The sequence below is a fragment of the Epinephelus lanceolatus genome, chromosome 12 (assembly GCF_041903045.1).
Source record: "Epinephelus lanceolatus isolate andai-2023 chromosome 12, ASM4190304v1, whole genome shotgun sequence".
NCBI classification, from domain to species: domain Eukaryota; kingdom Metazoa; phylum Chordata; class Actinopteri; order Perciformes; family Serranidae; genus Epinephelus; species Epinephelus lanceolatus.
In genome coordinates this window covers 20,887,868-20,905,422 of record NC_135745.1, presented here as the reverse complement: position 1 = coordinate 20,905,422, position 17,555 = coordinate 20,887,868, and the positions used below count along the sequence as shown (strand labels likewise).

General features: G+C 41.2%; 2 protein-coding genes across 2 annotated transcripts in view; one reads left to right on the top strand and one right to left on the bottom strand.

The window, feature by feature from the left end:
• yes1 (YES proto-oncogene 1, Src family tyrosine kinase) overlaps positions 1-9,265 on the top strand; it is a 40,050-nt gene extending 30,785 nt beyond the window's left edge. Inside the window, exons 9-12 of the mRNA XM_033650782.2 lie at positions 1,263-1,339; positions 2,010-2,163; positions 4,309-4,440; positions 7,291-9,265. Coding sequence (XP_033506673.1) covers positions 1,263-1,339; positions 2,010-2,163; positions 4,309-4,440; positions 7,291-7,499 — 572 coding nt within the window. The 3' untranslated portion in view covers positions 7,500-9,265. The remainder of the gene's footprint in view (positions 1-1,262; positions 1,340-2,009; positions 2,164-4,308; positions 4,441-7,290) is intronic.
• A 1,151-nt stretch (positions 9,266-10,416) lies between these two features.
• Positions 10,417-17,522, bottom strand: clul1 (clusterin-like 1 (retinal)). Its single transcript, XM_033651133.2, has 9 exons — positions 17,414-17,522; positions 14,755-14,864; positions 13,079-13,227; positions 12,828-12,998; positions 12,035-12,473; positions 11,666-11,788; positions 11,366-11,580; positions 10,908-11,086; positions 10,417-10,652 (listed from the first exon to the last, which is right to left on the bottom strand). The coding sequence occupies exons 2-9, from the start codon at positions 14,855-14,857 to the stop codon at positions 10,637-10,639; spliced, it is 1,395 nt and encodes a 464-aa protein (XP_033507024.2). The 5' UTR covers positions 14,858-14,864; positions 17,414-17,522; the 3' UTR covers positions 10,417-10,636.
• Positions 17,523-17,555: the final 33 nt, after the last annotated feature.

Genomic DNA, 17,555 nt, shown 5'->3' with positions numbered 1-17,555 from the left:
AAGGTGAAGGACGAACCCAAGGTGATATGTAAACTCATCTTCATTGGTCAACTACAAACATGACGTATCATGTGAAACATGGAAGTAACTACATGCCCATTAGCCACTTAGCACAATCATTACTGCTTTGCCGGCTGCGTCATTAACAGGCGGCTCGCTCAGTGTGTGATGTGCACTTGTAGACAAAATATAGGCCTATATTAATGAAGGCTCATTAGTACGGTTTTGTATTTCTCTGTAATGTAGCACAGTGTTAACAATGTTACTGATACTATTCTTTCTCACACCTTCAACTCAAACTATTGTGTTGCCCCGCCCAAAATATATAATTTAATAATTAAATAAATATCGTAAACATGCGGCGACTAGTTGACTTATGGCCCTAAATGACGACTGTTGGATGACAAGGAAAGTTCTTAGTCGGGGGCAGCACTTTTTCAAACATAGTTCTTTTGACTGGACCACTGCTCTTTTAGTAGAGCGAAATTTGCATATGGCATACACAACTAAAGTGAGGCTTGTAATACTTTGATGTTCATCCAGTTTTCTTCTATATCTTGAAGTCCCCCCAGCACTAGAAATATGTTTTGCCTGTTGTTGCTTCCAGTTCAGACCAAATATTTGCCAAGAGACAAAACCATTTTGCAAAAACATTGCAGACAAAAGTTGCAGCGGTGTGAACTCGCCGGTCTGAGCTCGACTCAAGCCGGCTGATGGTGTCACCTGCAGCTCAGCTGGTCAAATCGCCAGCATGTCACCTGTTTCTGTAGCCAAGTGGCCTTTAGTGAAGTCAGCCGCTCAAGTCAAAAATGAAAATATCAATACATAACGTCATCTTTTAGATCCTCCTCTGTTTTAAAATTCCCAGTGCTAGCAGCCTAGCACCAGACAGATTGTGGCAAGCAGCCAAGAAAAATACAATAAGGATAATAACTGATATCATCTCATATCGATCACCTGCCTCTGAATAGAAAAGAATCTAAATGATATTGTGGCTGTGATTTTAGTATGCCTGTTAAACTGGATTAGAACTCTTACTATGATTCTTATTATAAGTAGAATGAAACTGGATTGGTTTCTGTGACCAATAATCATAAAACCGAACTGAACTTAATTAAAAAAAGACTCTTATGATCTTTGCAGTCGTGTTGCCTTTGAGTGGTTTTGGTTATTTGAATGTCTTCTGATGAATTTTGGTGTTGTGTTTGTGCGGCGGCCAGACAGACATATTGATTCTGCTTTACTCTTCTAAATTCTGACAGGTAGTTTACTGGACTTCCTGAAGGAGGGAGACGGTAAATATCTGAAGCTGCCCCAGCTGGTGGACATGGCTGCACAGGTAGGATCAAAACACAGAGCACAGAAAGTCATTTTGTCTCTTACCTGCCCAGCTGCTGTTTTAAATCTGTGAGAGAGATGGATTTTCATGCACCAGCAATAAAACAAAGAGAGCTGCATGTGGGCAAGCTCCCAGACGTGTGTGTGTAGGTGTGTATGAGTCAAATATTCAGTCCCTGTGAATAACGGCATCAGTTTGTTCTCCATCTGGCTGTCATATTTATTTAATATCCTACCTGACATTTCTACCCTCCCTCTCCTCCTCCCCCACTGTATGTGCCTCCCCTCATTCTCCACCACTTAACTGCCACTGTGGCACTTAAACACTGCACATCAGAGGCCACTTAAGCTCGCTGGCTCAGTCACATACTGTGATCTGCTCTTAATTCGCCTCTCCGAGCTCCCAGGCTCCCTCTCTTCTCCTCACTCAGCAGAGTGGAAAAGTGTTTGAGAATTAGACCATGGCGGGTTGAAACCTTGAGGTGCCCCCGAGGGACCTGACAGCCAGCGTAAAGAGATAGTTGTGGATAGCTGTGTTAAAGATTGGTCGTTGTTGTTGCAGCTGCATATGATCTGTTTTCTTTTTGCCTGCATTAATCCCTCCTTGACTCTGTGCTTTGGTTACATTTTCTCTTTGTTGACCCCTGTCTGCCTGTCCAATCCTGTCTTAGATCGCAGACGGCATGGCCTTCATTGAGAGGATGAACTACATCCACAGGGACCTGAGAGCCGCCAACATCCTGGTGGCTGATAACTTGGTGTGTAAGATCGCCGACTTTGGCCTGGCTCGGCTCATCGAGGACAACGAGTACACCGCCAGACAAGGTGTGTGTTTGTAAGAAGTGGACACATGCGGGTTTGTGTGTCTGCATTTGTGAGGACTTGTGTTATTATAAATAGACAAGGGATGTATTCTGAGCCCTTAACGCCTACTCAGGACCTTCAATTTAGCTCTCACCATGACGACAACACTGGATTTACAGCTGTAACTGTTCAAGCAGAAATGCCAAATATTTACTAGTTCCATCTTCTGACTTCTACTTCTGTTTTATCTTATGTGACAGTAAACTAAATATCTTTGAGTTCTGGAGTGTTTGTTGGCTAGACAAAGAAATTTGAATATGTCAGGTTGGACCTGATGAAGGGGTGATTGTGAGAATTTTTTGTTCTTTACTATTTTACATTTCAGTAAGTCAAACTATTGATTTATTAATCAAAAAGAGAATTAGCAAATTAATCAATGATGACAATGATTATCTGGAGCCCCACTGCCAGGTCTTACCTCCTGTAAGAACATTTTATCCGTACTTAAACTGGAGTATAAGAGCACACATTTCTGTCATCATCCAAACATAAGTTGGCGGCAGGGTTTCTGTGAAGTGCTGTAAAGTTTAGTTGATTCAAAACACACATTAAACATGGCTTACTTGAAACTATTTCAAACACAAGTACACAACTCGCAGCATTCGCAGACAAAACACTTTGTCTTTTGCTGGAAACATTTTCCCCACAAATACAACATGTTAACGTTATTAGCATAAGCATTTTACATTGTATAAATTAGCCTAGCGACTAGCAGAGATTTCCTCTACTCATATGAAGCCAGAAAAATTCACACAAGACTTACAATGCTATTTAGTGGAGGCTTTATTGTCTTCACAATTTATTGTTTATCTGTGAAATTAAAGGGGAAAAAACTGTGTTTCCATTGAGGGAAATGGTTTCAGCCTCCAAAAATAGACAGGAGGTCTGTATCTCCACGATGAGTAGTCATTTTTCTGGGGAGGTGTATGTCAGGCTACAGCGTAGGTTACAGCATAGGCTCCATGTTGACGCAGACAGCTACGCCATAGGTACAGCATTAATTTGATGCAGAAGTATAAATCCCGCTAAAGGCCCCAATGTTCTCATAATTTATTGAGTCATCAGTCGATTAGCAGAAGATTAATCATCAAGTATTCTGAGAATCGCTTCATTATATCTGTCTTTTTTCAAGCAAAAAAAGGAGGAGGATTTGCTACTTTTTCCACTACTTTAAAGACTAAAATCTTAATAGAATAATTGAGAAAATGGGAGAAGGGTCCAGCTGCGGAGCTCCAGGCTCAGGCCCACCTGTTATCTAGGACTGTTTATGGTTTCAAGCTTGGAGAAGGAAGTCTGAAATTGTCTGCGTCCAGCAAAGACAGTCGTCAAGATAGCATGGCCTCATTAGGTTGAATAAGCCATACGCCCTCCACCAGTAATACCAATGTAAAAACAAAAATGCCACCTAATATTTCAGTGTAACTGTAACTTCAAAAGTACAGTAAAGTTAAGCAGCAAATAAATAGTACTAATCTTGCGAGTTTGTTTTAGCAAAACAATATGAAAACTTACTGAAATGATGCAAGTTTGCTAACAACATTAGCATGGCTAGCAAACATTACCAAACTTATAAAATTAGTACAAGTTGTTTGCTGCTTATGTTGTGTTATATAACTTTGTAAGTTACAGTTATTTCAAAACATCAGGTTGTATTGTTCACCTTGGTGTTATTGGTGGAGGGTGTGTGACATACAATACACTTATTTATTGACCATGAGCATGACAGACAACATGTACGTAGCTTAAACGTGAAACCAAACGAGATCAGTCAGCTGATAATAGCCACACTTACACGGCAGCATGGACTTGAAACAATGTATGAAATATACATTAAGTGGACTACTTTATTCATTAATGATGAGCGAAATAAAACAGTATACTGCGCTGTGTAATACAGTGGCATGTAAACGTTATTTATTGATAAGGAATCGTGATGAACACGTGCTTTTCCACCATGGGTCCTGGCAATGGAGATGGGCCTGAGCCTGGAGCTCTGCAGTGGGACCCTACTCCAGAGGGTTAATCACTACTGAAAATAGCCCTAGTTATATATATCATTTCAAAGCCTATTCCTTCTGCTTGACTCTTTTTTGTTCTTCTTTCCAGGTGCTAAATTCCCCATCAAGTGGACGGCCCCTGAAGCTGCTCTGTACGGCCGCTTCACTATCAAATCAGACGTCTGGTCGTTTGGTATACTACTGACTGAACTGGTGACCAAGGGCAGAGTACCATACCCAGGTAACGATAACAGCTTCATAGATATTCATTTTTACACTGGAGGTTGCCTTTTCCTGCCGTTTCTGTCAGTTTCTGGTTTTAAAGTTCCTCATTATTTGAATATGCTGCCCATGTCTTCTAGTTCCTTTCATGGAAAACGGGAATAATTCATTCTGCCTCAGGGTAATTCTGGGATGCCACTCATCAGCATCTGAAGCTTTAAATAGTGTTTTCTCACTCATGTAGATCAGAATACACACACAGGATACATATAGCTGAAATGAGTCACCACACATGTCTAATGATTTATCAGTGCATGGGAAAATACCACTTACTCTCTCACACATGATCTCCCTCTTCCTGCCGTCTGTCACCTCTGTCCTGACCCCTGGTGGTTGAGCACAGTACTGCAGAGGTGATGACTGTCTGACTGGCACTGATTACAGAGCGTGCCATATGGCAGACTTAACCACCATCTCTTGTAAAGGGCCATCTGGCTCCCGTGGACCTCTTGGTTTAGTGCAAACCGTCGGGTCTAATTATTCACCCCAGAGCTGAAGATTCTGGAAGCTGAACCCCCACTTTTCCCTTCTCAAATTGTGGTATGACTCACCGGACATTTGTGGCTCTTGTCCTGCTGTGCTGTGGAGCTGTATTTCTATTCTCTTGTTTGATAACGTAGAAGCAGTATGAGGCAGGTAAAGCACGTACCAAGCATGGGAACACATCATCTTTATTCTATTTTAGTCTGTACGTATATAGATACATACGCTCACTCATGACAGGCATGTTATGAGAGCGGAGAATTTCAGATCCAAGACATAAATCACGCAAACACCTCAGCATCCGACGCACCACCAACGCTATCATATCCTGGTCTCAGCAGTCGCTCTGGGCCTTTTCCTCTCCCCAAGTGTGTGAGATAATCTGATACCCACTCTCCCACAGAGCGATGGGAGGGTGGGGGGTGATGGAGCGGAGGCGGGGGAGGATGCGGTTGTGACCATACCGCTGTCTCTGTGTCATAACCTCTTTTAGCTGCAGTTGAGCTCCCCATGGAGCTGTTTCAGTGCCGTGTCACAGGGTTCAGGATCACTGTCTTCCTGTCTTGGGAAGGAATTCACGACCCCGCTGCTCTCGTGGGGCTTCTCCTTGTGTGATCATTAGACTTATGAGTATTTTAGCCAGAGACCACTGGGACATCAAATAATTTATAATTAGATTTTATTTCTACAAAATACTAACTGTGTTTTGCCCAGCATGTGTTTTGACCTTGAAATTGGCTGCAAGTCTTAGAGGAAATAATGACCCATGTTCCACCTAGGCTGTTGAAGTTTTTCTCCTTCATCGTTTTTCTTTAACACAGTGGTTTGCGTGGGCATTTTCTCTTTCCTGCTGTCAGCTGCATGATGCCAACATTTGCTACCGCTTCAGGCTGCAAACTAGGCTGTTTCCTAATCAAAACTTCTACCATTTTTTCTTGACTAGAAAACTTTGGAAAAATCCACTTGTCATAGGTTCTCTCAAATAACTTCTGTCAACCTACAGAGGACAAAGCCACATTGACATGATTGTCTTGACTGAACAAAAGAAATTCAACATATATTGACGATTTTGGGAGCTAGTTTTTCATTTCAAGGGAAAATTTGTCACCTCCTATGTGGATGTCAAATTAGTGTTGAAGGTAAATGTCGTCAATTGAACCAATAAAATCCTCCTGCGTGCCACAGCAGCAGGATATTTTTGTCCACAGCGGTGCATTACCACTTTATTTCTAATGTTTTCTACCTTTCACAATTAAAGCTTACAGCTGCTTACAGCAGCATTTGGCGAAAAAGTTCTCACTCAGCGGTCTCAGGGTCCTCTTGGCCCTGCTGGTCTTGGTTGTCTTTTCCAGTTCATCTTCTGGAAGGTCTCCAGCAAGCCTCCGTCCAAGTGAGAAGTAAACTTTCGTGCTTAGTGACGCACACATGGACTCTCCGAGCGTCAGCGACAGCATCCAACAGGAACTGCCATTGTTGGCAGCAGAATGTTTCAGTTTCTGTCGGCATTGGGGAGCAATTTGAGCCAAAAGGTTCTCAAATGTTCCTGCTGGTCATTCCCTCTTAGGCAGCCACAGTGTCACCCTTTCTATGCTGCATTTCTTCGGACAGGATGTTACACTCCGGCTCGAAAAAATACAGTTGAATATCAGAGTTAGCCAAAACACTATAAAATGTATCATAACATCCACAATATCCTCTGCACTTACATTTTGGGATGCCATTTTTGCTGCTAGAAATGCAACTTGTTTGTAATATATGCAAAGAGCATAAGGATGTTTGGTTTTTAATGGCATCGAAGGCACGCCCTTGGTTACCCAAAGGCGAAGCCATCTTGTCTTTTTCCCTCCTTCCAACTACATCACTGTCACTTCGAATGATGGCGCTAAATGCAGGAAGAACACCACCATATTGCCCTTAATCTCTGTTCCTGCTCCTCTCATTGTCTCATTATTTTTTGTCCATTTCATCAATTTCCTGCAAAAATACAAGGAACTTTAGTTGTTATAGAAATGGCAAAATTAAAGCTACAAACCAAAATATTTTTAAAAACAAACTTAACACTTGTTAGTTATGAAACCAAGCATGTTTAGAGGTTGAATAACCTTTATTATAGGGAACAGCTTTAGCTTTTCACATGTGGATGTATCCTTGAGCAAGACATTGAGCCCCAGATTTAACTAAAGATTAGGTCACTGCCTCGCATCATAGCTGGCTTGTGTGTGCAAATGGACGAATTAGGCAAATTTTAAATACTTATGGATCAGCACACTTAACAAGTGCACTCCATTTAGTCCATTAACACCATATTCCTTTGTGTTTTTTCCAGGTATGGTGAATCGAGAGGTACTCGAGCAGGTAGAACGAGGCTACCGCATGCCCTGCCCACAGGGGTGCCCCGAGTCCCTCCACGAGATGATGAGGCAGTGCTGGAAGAAGGATCCAGACGAAAGGCCGACCTTCGAATACATCCAGTCCTTTTTGGAAGACTACTTTACAGCCACAGAGCCACAGTACCAGCCAGGGGACAACCTCTAGTCTGGGGGATTTGGGGGGCGAACTCTGGCATCACACAGAGGTACATCAGCGGAGAGCAAAGCTTGGGACAACAGAGGACTTCAACATGGGGAAAAGCCTTGACGAGGCTGCAGAGAAAGAGGTTTTAATGCTACAAACTAGTCTACAACCACACTGGTATATCTGCAAGAAGAAATTGTTTTCTGACGTAGAGGTTTGTCCCTTGTGTACGAGGGGACCAAATGTTTGGGGAAGTGTCCAACTGTGCAGATTGGTGCTGGTACGTTAAGCTCTGGGAACCTTGCTAATCAGAATAATCCATATGGACTGGCCACAACACTGTGATTTAAAAAAAAAAAGAGAGAGAGAGAGGGATTGTCTTCTAGTTTCAAATCAACGGCTACTTGCAGATGCACCATTTTTTTACTTTTTTTAAATGATACATTTCCTCCCTTTTCTCCAAACCCCCCCCCCCCCCCCCCTTTTTATTTTATTTTATTTTATTTTATTTTACAACACAATTCTTTGATATTGGAGTCAAGATCTTTTGTATGTACATGAGTTTGGTTTGAATACGTAGGTTGATAGGTGATTTTTGAAGTGACCAACAGCTGTGGTTGAGCTGTCAAGTGTGTGCAGCATCTGTAAAGCTTCGATGGAGGTGTGAGGCAAAGCAAATGAGAAGTGTTGTACTTTACAGATGAAAGAATGTACCGAGAGATCAAAGCAGATGTACATACAGTATGTGCAAACAGATGTATTTTTAGCAGGTGTGATCAGGTGGGTGAATGAGAACATGAGAAGACCTACAAATTGTATTTAGTGCGGTCACTTGAATGGGGAATCACGTCGATTTTATTGTGCTTTTGCATTTTTTTATTTAAACGGGGACTTAAAATCATAAAGAGGTATTTTGATAATATACAAGTGCGAAAACATTTTTCCTGTTTAACATTTTATAAATGTTTTGAAATGGACGTTTGAGCTGTGAAATTTAAGTTTAAGGTCATTTCTGTCTGAAATTAGCATCTTGTCTTCATTTCTGATTGCTGTAAAAGACTCTAACGTATTTGTACATATGTTGCACACATCTACACAGTTTAACATCACAGTAGGTGACTTATCCCGTCATAGATGGTCCAGGAAACTGTCACATCTATTAAACTGACATCATCGTGTAAATCATACATGCAGCTGTTTTGTTCTTTGAGTAAAATCCCTCGAAACTCTTGATTAACACTGTCAATGTCTTTAGTTCTGTGTCTGCTGGAGGGAAAGTTTAATCCAAAGCCAACAACACAAAACACATTCTTTAATTTGTGAATGCAACTATGCAAAGTCAATCAGTGTTGTTTCATGGAACAAAAACTCTACCGTGGTATTTACCTGTGTCGAGCTCCCCTTTATGGTTTTCTTACTTCTAGAGTGAAGTAAGTAGAACCGGACAGAACAAACACCTTGCACACGCTGTGGTCAGGTCAGGGCTTTCGTGCTTTTGTAGATACCAAGAACACAAAAGTCAAATAATTTCTTTGAGGTACTTCCACTGTCTGTCCAGCGGTATGATGGGAAATCTGAGATGTAAAGGCATCTTGTTATTGTCTTTTAATAAGTAAGCTTAGGGATTGGACAAAGATGTGAACGTTGTTTTGTATTTCTTTCTGTGCGTCACTCACAAGAACCTAATATGTGATTGTTCCTAAAGATGGGACTTGAACTAGTGGGGAGATGATAATGAAATTACTGAGAATGGTAACTAATATGATTTTGTACAGAAAAAAATAAAAGTTTTACTCAAACGTTTCCTTTAACTCTCTTGTTGTCACCAATTGACAATGATCCTCGTTCAGATTCAGGCCTGAGTTGAAGTATCGTACATTTCTTGGACAACTCATCCACCAACAAGCCCGGTGAGACGTGGAAAACATCTGCTTGTAACTTTGTAGACATTTTTAATTAACTCACAAGTTTTATTTGATTTCCATCCATGCATCTATTTTCATCTGCTTATCTGAGGCCGGGTTGCGGGGGCAGCAGGCCAAGCAAAGCACCCCAGATGTCCCTCTCCCCAGCAACACTTTCCAGCTTCTCCTGGGAAACCCCAAGGCGTTCCCAGGCCAGATAAGATATTAAATCTCTCCAGTATGTTCTGTGTCTGCCCCGGGCCCTCCTGCTAGTGGGACAACACCTCTAACAGGAGGCGCCCTGAACCACCTCAACTGACTCCTTCTGATGCGAAGGAGCGGCGGCTCTACTCTGAGCTCCCTCCGGATGTCCGAGCTCCTTACCCTATCTCTAAGGCTGAGCCCAGCCACCCCACGGAGGAAACTCATTTCAGCTGCTTGTATCCACGATCTCATTCTTTCAGTCTCTACCCAGAGCTCATGACCATAGGTGAGGGTTGGGACGTAGATGGACCACTAAATCGAAAGCTTCCGGCTCAGCTCCCTCTTCACCATGACAGTCCAGTGCAGAGCCTGCATCACTGCAGACGCCACACCAAATCGCTGACCCATCTCGTGCTCCATTCTACCCTCACTAGTGAACAAGACCAGAGATACTTGAACTCCCTTGCTTGGGACAGTAACTCTCTCCCAACCCAGAGGGGCCAATCCATTGGTTTCCAGCAGAGAACCATAGCTTGGATTTGGAGGTGCTGACTCTCATCCTGACCGCTTCACACTCAGCTGCAAACAGCCCCAGTGCATGCTGGAGGTCATGGTGTGATGAAGCCAACAGAACCACATCATCTGCAAAAAGCAGAGATGCATTTCTGATTTCCCCAAACCAGACCCCTTCCTCCCCCGGCTGTGCCTTGAGATCCTGTCCATGAATATCACAAACAGGATCGGTGACAAGGGACAACCCTTTGAGAACGTGTTTGACTTCACGCCAGATATGTGGACGGAGCTCTCACTTTGGTCATACAGGGACTGGATAGCTTGTTTTATTTTATTTGTTTTTATTTATGTACACCATTTGACAACAGGTGTGAAGTACATTTTCTTCTTTTTACATTCAACACACAGCAATGATTGACATGGTTCACTTGTAGTGTATTTACATTTCAACAAGATTATGCCAACTATACAGGAACACAATCTAGTTCTGTTCACAAAGAAAGTGCTGGTAGAAGTTTAGAAAAAGAGATGGTAGCTTTATTCGTCCTCATACCTGTGGAGGAAGAGAGAATGCATTTAGGTCAGAATTAATATTAGTAGAAAACATTGCAGCCAACTATCAGAAAACTCAAGCACTCTTTTTCCTGAAGCTCATTATTTAAAGAAAACGTGCCTGTTTTTATTTCAAGAAAATCTTAAGTAGGAGGACAAAAGAGTCTGGGGAAGAGAAGATGGATGACATCTGTCTCTTTAACCCTGTGATGCCACTAGTGCATTATGGTCTAATGGAGGTCATTAAAGTTCTCACCTGACCATCTCCTTGTACTTGTTCAGAGCCTCCTGGGCCAGGTACTGGATGAAGGCTGGGTCCTGCAGCTCCAGTTCCCCAGGAACAGAGAGGAGAAGTGGAGGAGAGTTGAGGATGTTCACCTGCACCTTGGTGTCAGTCACAGACAGGTTCTGCTCATTGTTGGTCTTTGGCGCCACCTGGAGGGTAAAAGAAGACATGTCTTACACCAGCCACTGTCAGTCTCCAGTAAAGGAATATCTCGCCCACAGGTGTTTTCAATAGTAAGGTTTTAGTGAAAGTGCATGTGTATGGGAAGTACTGAGCATACGACTGGGACTTGGATTATAGTGTTGAAGCCCCCTTTTACTCCATCAAGAACTTTCTCTGTGGAGGCATGCGAGAAAGACACTGTTCTTCACAAATTCAGCTTCACACAAGGTGAGGTTTTGATACAAATTCCCTCCACTCCTTCTCACCTTGGTGATGCGGAAGATGTTTTCAGGAGTGCTGTTGTTCTTCACAGCCTCAGCCACCCAGCTGAACTCAGCTGCCATGTTGCTAAGCCAATTAACTGTCTCATCAGTGTGACGCTGGACAATAGACAAGATCTCATCATACTGCTCTTTGGACATATCCAGCAGCTGGGAAACCTCGTCCAGCTCCACGTGCAGCTCCCGAACACTCGGGCACTCTGGAGACAGGAAGAGGAGCTGTAAGATGTATGTAGAAGACATCAGCTGAGGTAATGACAAGCTGTAATGGTGGTGGTGCTTCACCTGTGAGCAGAGTCCCCTGGCAGGACTCACACTGGTTCTGCAGCTGCCAGCACTCTGAAGTCTGTCTGCGAAGGTCTCGGCACAACCTCCTGTTCTGCAGGAAACGGGGGAAACTTTGCCTCCCTACATCAAATAAAAGTGTTTAAAATTTAGATCAGTATTTTTGTCCATTGACATTGTCTTAAGATGTGTTTTGTTGGGTCAAGATATTCATGGAAAGCAACAAATATCATCTCTGTAAACTGGTTTTGGTGCCAAAGCCGGAGATATTTTATAAATTCACACATACAACCAGAGGAATCTGTAACTGTGGTATTTGTCTGACATATTTAGGCCTCACTGGCACCAGCTAACTGCTCAGTCCACTACCTTTTTTCTTCTCTTCCTCCACTGCCTCATGGATGTCATCGAACACCTGCGTCACCACAGCTCCAAACTCCTCCACCACACTCTTGCCGAAGTCAAAGAAGGAGTCCAGCACCTCCTCCAGTCCCACACCCTGCAGGAAGCCCGAGTCGCGGCTGGGGTCGTAGGGATCAGCTTCGGTCTCCTCCAATGGGATGTCGGTGTCGTTTAGGAAGGCTCTCTGGAGGGCTTTGTCCAGCTTGCTGCTCATCCTGGAGACCAGCGCCACACTGCGGTTCACCAGCATGCCCACCTTGCTGGCCAGGCGGTTGAAGGAATCCTCAATGCGGTCGACCTCAGTGTCGGTGGCATCAGGGCCCTGATTTACCAGGATGTCTCCTGCATCCATGGGAGGCTCACGGGGGCTGAAGCGCCTGGAAACTCGGCGGAAGAAGTTCTCGACCTACAGAATGAAAAGTAATGAAGGTAAGTTTGTTTTACTGTTGTCTCAATAACAAACTTAAGTTGACATTTTTTCTAATTTTTCTAATCTATTCTTGTTGAATATTGTAGAGTTAATCCTAATCAGACCTCAAAAAACTTTTCTAATGAAATATAATGTGAAGCAAAGTGAAGCAGTCTGTGTTAAGTTCAAGTGTTCACAACTCATAGATGTGATGAGGGGACAAATAAGACATTTCAAGGTAGTGGTTCTCAAACTTTTCTCAGTAATATACCCCCTTTGAAATTTTTTGGGCAATGATACTGCGAGAGTTTGGAGGTTCAAGTTAGAAAGTCAGAACTGTAGTTTTCATACCTTTGCATGGAAAGTGCCAAATCCCCTGCGGCACGTGGAGGTGTAGAAGGTCTTGCATGCATCCTCCAGACAAGGTCTGCACTCCTCCCACTCAGTCTGCAGGGAGTCTTTACACTGCTCCTCTGCCTCCTCCAGCTTCTCAGTCACCTCCTTAGCCAGTTGGTCTGCCCCCTAGTTGCAGAAAAGGAAACAGTTTTCGTTTTTGTCCATCTTGCTTTCTTTCTCAAGAGAGGTTATAATGTCGGTCTTACCCTCTTCTTTTCGCTACTGTGTCGGAGGGACTTCATGAGGTGTTCATGCTTCTGCTCATTCCTCCACATCACCTCCCTCATCTGCTTCACCCCGTACAGAGCTCTCCTCACCTCCTCGTCCACAAGCTTCTCGCCATTCAGGGACAACTCTGAGAGAGAGAAGGAGTAAAACAAATGGGTGAGATGTTGACAGACCAAACAGGAAAGTTTAGTCAAAACTATTGACTCCATGAAATTAATGCTAATTAAATGCTGCCGGTAAACAAATTTACTTTTAACCAACGATGGCTCCATACCACTGTTTCATGTCCAATATCAACACAGCAACCTCAATTATCTGCAGATACAATCCAGTACTGTCTTTCCCCCTGTCTTAAAACCAAAACTGTCAAGAATAAATATGCATGGATGCACTTTGCTTAACTTAGCCATGTAAAATCATCATGCTCCAACTGTAAGACTCCCCTAGAGGAAGAAATACATGATGATAATACATAGGATGTGATTCAGTTATGCAACACTGCTGCTGCTTTTTATTTAAATGTTTTCAGACAGAGAACTTGTAGCAGCATTTTTGATTTGTCAGCACCATTCAAACATTCAAAATGAAATTTAAGTCCAGCTCAGTTTAGGATAGATGTTACAATCCCTTGATGCGCATAATTGAGACTATGAATGGGAGTGAAGCGGGAAGGTTAGATGAATAGAAAAGTAGGAAAGAGCATAGGTAGGTAGAAAAGTAAGGAGCATAGGGAAGGCAGAGCCAAGGAGAGACATATGTGCGGACTGAACTCTCCACCGGGCCATACACTCTACCTCCCCCCTACTCCCCCTATTTTAAACTGCATCTTGGTGCAAAAGTTTAAATCTGAGCATTTAGGATCACAGAAGAATTCAAATTCCAGTGTAGAATACAGGATATAACTCAACACTCAATGTATATGTATTTTATAGCATCTCCAGTATAAAATGTACAGTCAACCACAGTATGGTGGACATTAAGGCACTCAGCACTGAAACTCTAGGCTGTTATTACACCTGATATCAAGTGAGCTGCGCTAACAAAAAATTGTAAGGGTAGATAGTGCCAGCTCTAAAGCAGTGGTTACCAACTGATGGGTCACAGTCCAAAAGTGGGTCCACTCTGAATGGACCGCAAGTGACTCACAAACGTGTCAAGTATGTAGAAAAACACTTTATTTTTAAGTACAGTGAATATCTGGCACAGAGCTTTTATTTTGAAGTGTTGTCTCCTGCTGTATAGTGAGTGACTACCAGACAGCAGCTTGATAGAGACAGCAAACTAGCTTGACATGGCCAAACGCAAGTATGATGCTGAATACATTAAACCGTGTGGACCTTGAACTAATGACTAAGAAGAAATCTGGACCCTGAGGCCGGACCAGTTGGGGACCACTGCTCTTAAGTAACTCTACTGTTCATGGACACATGCTGCTCATCCATACAGAATGTCATGTATGTTTTAGTTAAGCATTAATGTGACAGTTTAGGCTAATGGATCACATAGGATTATACTTAATTGTTTCCCCAATATCCAATCCAGTGATTTTGGCCTGTATTAGGCTGATACTGATACTGAGTACATCACACATGTTCCATTGAAAAATAAGTAAAGTCAACATAAAAAACATTATTATTCCTCTGTGCTGACTCACGTTTCAAGGTGTCCTCTGAGATGCCTGTGGGTTGGTCCTCTGGGGCTGAGTGAAGGACCCCCAGCGTCACCACCAGAACAACCAAACCCAGCAGGAGCTTCATTCTTGAACTGAAAGGACACAAGGGGGGTGAACATTTACTTTATGATCACACACACACACTGGGTTTTAATAGGATAAGAAAACAACAGGTGCTGCGGTGTCTGATCCAGAAAGATAATAGGATTTGAGCTTGAGCATGATTAAACATCAACAATGCTGCACATGGTCATAAGTAGGTCTGCCACTAGGTGGTGCTGCATATCTGTCTGGACTACAGGAAAAAATCAACTGCAGGCACATGTCCCCAACACTTGGATGTCAAGAGCAATTCATTTTAGTTGGTCGGAAAGCAAAGGAGTGACTTAACAAAACGTATGTGTCTATAATTTATGTTCAGCGATTAATAAAGACATCATGTCATCAGATTTTAAACTTTAGAGAAGGTGTCTGTGGTGTAAACGGGGTTGGGTCAGATTACATTAAGATGTAGTCTGTAACTAAATTTCTGTAACTCGTAATGTTTACCATCAGAATACAAAACATTTAATGTAATCTGAATACTTGGATTATTTATAAACCAAACACTGATAATATTGCACCATGTATTACAAATTTGACTTAGACACAAAAATATGATTTTCCACATTATATTATATTATAATTTCACTTTAAACATCTCAAAATAGTTTCAATCCAAATAAAATGCACTTTGCATATTCAACATGTACAATGATTTGGAGTGACATTGGAGTGATTTTATTTTATTTTTTTTATTCTATTTCATTTGCATTTTTGAAGGTCATTTAACATATGTAGAGAACAAATAGAATAAGGTAAAAGAAAATACATAAATACATACATAAAACATAAACAAACAAAAGCGTTAGCAATATCAGGAAATCAGCGACAATTATATAATGAAAAAAACAAAGTAGTTATCCATTATTTCATAGGATGTATTAAATAAACGCATGAATTCAAATATAAGTTAGAGGATGCATCATATAACAACTAGGTACACTGTAGATACACACAGATAACAACACACGATACTCACATACCTGACCATACATGCTCGCACACATGACTGTGTGTGTACCCAAACATGGACACATAGTTAGCCACATATTTATGTGAATGATAAAGAACAAGAAACACTCCTGTGCTATCAGTCTCATTACGTCAGCTGTTATATAATCAAAGATCATTGGGAACATTGTCTTTTATATATCTAAACCATGTTTTCCCATCTTTCTTCAAAAATATTTTTGTATTTTATACTTTTTTTATAGGAAAAAAAATATAGGAAATAAATAAATACTATTTTTTGTTAAATAATATATTTTTAATATTAATTTCAATTTAAATAACAATATATATATATTTTAAATATACATACTTTTAATATTTTTTCTAGATATATCTACTAGATAAATATTTGTTTTTATGGGAAAAAATAGAAGTGTAAAATATAATTTTTCTTTTTCCTTTAAAATAATAACATTTTAATAATAATAATAATAATTTAATTTAAATAATAATATGATTTTTTTAAATGCATATTTTTAATATATTTTATTAGATTTATCTAGAAAATAAATCTAGATTCAAAAATGTTATCAAGTAATCTTTGAGAATGTAACTAATCTTATCACACATTGTTTTTCAAATGTAATCTGGTCTTATTTTAGTTACTTTTTTTTTCTTTTTGCAATCTGATTACATAATCCTGATTAAATATAACTTGTTACTCCTCAACCCTGGGGGTATGAGAGAATATTTGCACAGCTAAAGCATTTACTTCCAGATTCAGTTTAAGTTCTTTAAGTTTTACTGCATCTTATTGTTTGTATTGCTTCAGCTGTCTGTCCACACTGTGTAACATGAACGCCACGAATACTGCGAGGGATTCCTCTCTTTCCTTCATCAGTGGACACTCTGTCATTTATGAGACTTCTTTGCCCTTTTTGCCCCTTTTTTAATTTAATGATACCATTCAAAGGTCAGCAGTAGGGGGCAAGACACCTAACGAGACACATCATAGGACTCGTGTCAGCTTGAAAACTTGCCAAGCTGTGTTTATGTCTGGACCATCTGCTGTGTCAGGAGGTCAGGCTCCATCCAAGTCAAAAAAGCTGACATTATATGTTGTTTACATGTTAGTTTGGTAACCAGTAAACAAGCTAAAGTCAGCTGCCCCACTTCAGCCACGCGAGGAGTTACACAAGTTGGCATCCAGCAGGGATTTAAGATAAATAGGGATGTACTCACTTTACTTATTTCATTATGGGTTTAAGCTGCTGGTACAATCAGCTCCATGGCAGCCTGCTCACAACATGTAGCTTTTGTTTCTAACATGAGAATGAGAGCTACATAATATATACATAACTTTATAATTATGAATTAAACATTAATGTTAAGATGCACACATTGATGAAACTGATGTTGCAGTAACATCGCAATCTTAATCCAAAATATCACTTTAAAGTAACAAGCAAACATAATGAGCAGTTCAAACGATAAGAATATGAACTTGTCACACTAATATTAATTATAATATCAAAGCTATGACGGATCAAACAAGACAGTTAGTTACCAACAAAGCAAAGAAACTCACCAGTAGACGACTGACGGTGCTTCTTGGCTGGCAAGGCTGAACAAAGTGCTCCGTATGGACAGTAGGCATGAAGTTTGTGTTGACCTGTCCAGGTCTATTTGTGCTCTGTCCACTCGAGCTTCATCCTATTACAGTCTTTGCT